A 4,358-nucleotide genomic window follows, 5' to 3' on the forward strand; every position below is an offset into this window, starting at 1 on the left:
TAGTTAGAGCGAGGGCCAATGCAGCCCCTATTATATGGCCCTATGACAAGGCTGCATGCTCGGCCGGCTCCCGCCTCCGTGCCACCGCCGACCAGCCTTTAAAAAACACTGGTACCGTTCACCTCCGGTCGCAACAAAAAAACAGCAATAAGTCAAGCGGCGCATTGTTGTACCATCATGATTTATTCCTCGGCTGTTTTGCTGCGTGCGAGACATTCCGTCCATGTTCCGACAGACTGACACAGTGGGTTCATCTGGGGCTTTAACGCAGGCAGCACCGAGAGCAGGCAGAATAAATGCAGTATATCCACACGTGCACGCATGTGTGTGTGTGTGTGTGTGTGCGCGCACGTCTTTCACTCTCTCTCTGCTCTTTGAATTCCTACTTTCTCTCTGCTTGGCTGAGAGGCTGGACAGGCGGAGGTGGTGAAAAGCAGCTGGATGGTACTAACGATGTTACTAACAATACCTTCTCCCCGTACGTTCTCCATCTGTGGCGAGCTAGCGCTATAGAAATATTACCTGTCTATCCAGTGACTGCTAACGCTCACTTTAACAAACATTTTGACAAACTTTGACATTAATTATATATTTCTCCTCCTTTATGGTATTTGATCACAAGGCAGCGGTGTGGATAATGAGCTGCTCTGTCTTCGCTTAAGTGTGTATACACTTACACGGCTGGCAAGAACCGCGACAGCCATTTCGACACCAACCGAGGGGGTCAATCTACACAGGAGCAAAAAATAACGCATCACAGGAGCGGTAATAACACCGGGGCCCGCCGGTAATCCCAGTGGAGAAGTGGAAATACCTTTGTACCGCAGTGGCTGACATACATCACTACGGAACCCGAGCACTTCTCCCACGAGAAGATGGATGGATAGACACATGAGGGGGATGAAGAATTGCAGAGGATTAAAGGGTAAGAGAGGTAAAGGTCTGATGTGGAAGCTCTTAAAAATATCCTGTCGGCATATATTTGTCGGGGAAAAATACACAAGCCACAAGATTTGTCTGCGCGGAAAACTGTAAATCACAGGTAGAAATTACCCCCCCCCCCTGTGCTCTGTCGGAAAAGGGAAAAACACCTTCACCCTGGAGTCTGATAATTTACATGCTGTAACCCTGGTGTCACAGCACAGTGTGTCGCCGAGACCCTGTGAGGAGGTGCTGCTGGGCTAAAGAGTGGAGGGGAGACAGGTGAGAGTCTCTGAAGACTGCCTGGGTTTTACAGCTCACACTGATTACGCCTCCTGTGGGACACCCTGGTACCATTTCCTCCAGCACCCATCAGCACCTCGGGCCCCTGCGGCTGTTCAGTGTTCTGCAGCCTTGTAGACACAGAGGCAGGAGCGGCTACGCTGCAGATACAGATAGGACTGGGGATGACATCACTTCCCCTTTCTCCATCTCATCTGTCATAAACATTTGCCTCTGCCTCATCCCCTCTCAAAGATAACGGGGGAGGATGGAATGAGGAGCCGAGGGAGGGAAACTCTGAGGAGATCTTCTTCACACACACACACACATTCAAAACCACAGAGCAAGTGTCTCTGAATTATGTGAGTGATCTAAGAACATAACAATAAAGGATAATTTAAGGCTTTTTGCCGGTCGTTAATATGTTGCAGTTATGAGATAAGCCGTAAAACAAAATCAAGCTTTAGTGAGGATTTCTCAGCCTGTCAAAGCTCCATAAACACGGCTGCAGAATCTCTGAGCGAGGAGGCCAAAAAACTCTCTCGCTCTCTTGCCATGTCAGATAAATATTCTCATCTGAAACGTCTCAGAATGTGATATCCTGTTTGAATATTGATGAAGAGAATCCTGTTTAGTCAGGGGAATAGTCCTAACATTGAGCTATATACTTTTTTGACAGCGCAATTCGATATCTGAGTGTGACATGAAAACGAAAATCACAACCGTGACTCCGTGACTGTAAATCAGCAACATTTTCTTATCTGCAACTTTTTATGGGAGCAGACGAGACGAGACTTTCTGGAACTTGCAGACACAAAGTACTCGTACTTTACAAATGAAAACTTACTCTGACAAACATCTAAACCCACACCGCTATTACACCCAACGTCTCCCAAAGAAGTGGGATCTGATCTGATCTGATCTGAGCTGAGCTGCGTGTGTGTGTGTGTGTGTGTGTGTGTTTTCTCCCGGCGTCTCACAGGGCACAGCCGATCGCTGACTGTAGCCCAGAGAAGGAGTTGCAGGAGTTTTGACTCACAGTGCTGAGCTTGCTTGAGGTAATGATGATGCGCCGTTCGTGCAGCATGCTGGCGTAGAGCTGGAGCATGTTGTTGACGTCCACCGCCACAAAGTACTCTGTCAGGTTCCTCTGGTGATGGACAGGAACAGAAGGGAACATGAGAGGAGCAGAGGGAAGTGATGTGGTACAGGCGGTGAGCTGCGTGTGTGTGTAAAAAAAAAACCAAACAAACAAAAAAACCAAGCTGGACTCACACCTTAAAAGTTATCTCTTTAGAAAGATTTTATATTTGAGAAATAATTATAGCTGTAACGACTTAGAGGAGAGAGAAAAAACAGGGAGTTATTTTAATGGCCAACTAGAGGTGTGCTGTGGTACTGCACTCTGTCTGAGTTTTTTCTTTTACATTCATTTGTAACAAATGTTACTTGTTGTAAATATAAATTGTGACATAGAGAGACATCAATGTAGGAACAATGACACAACTGAACATCTGACCTCACTTTTGTATTTTGTTTTTAAACTTGTAGCCAACAAACAACATTTAAAATGATAAAAAGCGTTAAGAAGACAATTCAAGAAAGATAAAATGTTGCTGTAGGGATGTATTTAAAATAAGTCTATATTTAGTGTCGTGATCAAACTAAAGGCCACACAGCTGGGGCCCTCTGCTACATTTGCCAGAAAGTGAGTCGGAGCTCGGCGTTTGCCCAAATCGACAGCTAAAACTCCAGCGTACTTCAACTTTAAAATGGTAAAAATGTCAGATTAGCTGCTGTTTTTTATCTAATTTCCCCCTGGCATCGAGACACAGAAGACTGTGAGTTGATCTACAATTTGAATTTAGGTTGAACAAAGCACACATGTTCGGTTTGATTCTCCTAATACCCAAGGCAACCGCTGAACTTCGACATCCAAAGCACAAGCATCACGAAAGATCAAACCCAGACATGGGGGTGATGCAATGATTTCAAAAGGTGACAAGTGTATCTGATTAAAAACGATTAGAGGTAACAATGTTTCCAGTACTTCAACTTTAAAATGGTTTTTTTTTTTTTTTTAACTCCCATTTTCTTTTCTTTTGGATATACTCACACTCTCAGGGATGGTTGGCAGTCCATTGATATCCGGGGCAATGAAGTAGGAGTGCTGCGAAAAAGACAAAGATGCAGGAGAAAAGGAGAGGGAGGGTCCATGACTGAAGTCTACCACTCACAGAAGAGAATGAGAAGAAGACGCTCTGATCACTTTGTTCTATGATTTATGGCTCATCTTCAGCTCTGTCTATATGAATTGCTGAGCCCGTGTCTGAACTGTGGCAGTGCTTTTATCAGGTCTACAGAACAGAGGAGGCTCAATAGCTTCCCCTTTTTTTTTTTTTTTTTCTCTCCCCATGGACACACACTGGGGTGATGTCTCCGGTGGAAATCGCACACTCTTTATTTAAGAATTAAAAGGGCTCCGTGGTGAGCACCGAGACTCAGACTAAAAAGTGCACGTGCACGTGCATGTGTGCGCCGGTGCACGCACAGGTTGTTTAGAGGATCACAGTGCTGCCTGTCTCACTTTGGGAGAGCAGGGCAGCGTCAGCGCGAGGATCAAAGAGGCCTGGGAGAGGCGCTGTTTGCAGACAGGTAGACAAACCAACTGGAGACTAACCACCACTGTCTGTCTGGTTCTCTCTCTCTCTCTCTCTGACTACACTCAGGTTGACCATCAGTCCACTGCAGCCTGTACAGACACTGGAGGGGCTTTGGGTGAAGTACAATGTATTCATCAAGATATTCTTTAAAACAGGGCTGTAAAAACACAGAGTATCTGAAGATTGAAGTGATTAATGAAGCTCCAACGACAGTATATTACTGAGAAAACAGTAGAAACACATCAGTTTTTACCACATATGTCTAACATGTACAAGACAAAAGTTAACTAATGACACTCACATAAATATACATATATAAATACTGTACATATATATATACACATACTATACATATATGTACATATACATACATATTTACAGATATATATACATTTACATATATATACACATATATATGTATGTATATATGTATATATACATATATATGTATATATATTTATGTATATATATACATATATACATATATGTATA

General features: G+C 43.9%; 1 protein-coding gene across 2 annotated transcripts in view; it reads right to left on the reverse strand.

Annotated features, from left to right (window-relative positions):
* Positions 1-4,358, reverse strand: part of LOC103394512 (DENN/MADD domain containing 1B) — a 131,190-nt gene that overhangs the window by 55,389 nt on the left and 71,443 nt on the right. For both annotated transcript variants that reach the window (XM_008331859.3, XM_008331867.3), the window contains 2 exons: positions 3,320-3,373; positions 2,243-2,353 (listed from right to left, as the gene is read on the reverse strand). In XM_008331859.3, coding sequence (XP_008330081.1) covers positions 2,243-2,353; positions 3,320-3,373 — 165 coding nt within the window. The remainder of the gene's footprint in view (positions 1-2,242; positions 2,354-3,319; positions 3,374-4,358) is intronic.

The sequence above is a fragment of the Cynoglossus semilaevis genome, chromosome 2, assembly GCF_000523025.1.
Source record: "Cynoglossus semilaevis isolate Cse_v1.0 chromosome 2, Cse_v1.0, whole genome shotgun sequence".
NCBI classification, from domain to species: Eukaryota; Metazoa; Chordata; class Actinopteri; order Pleuronectiformes; family Cynoglossidae; genus Cynoglossus; species Cynoglossus semilaevis.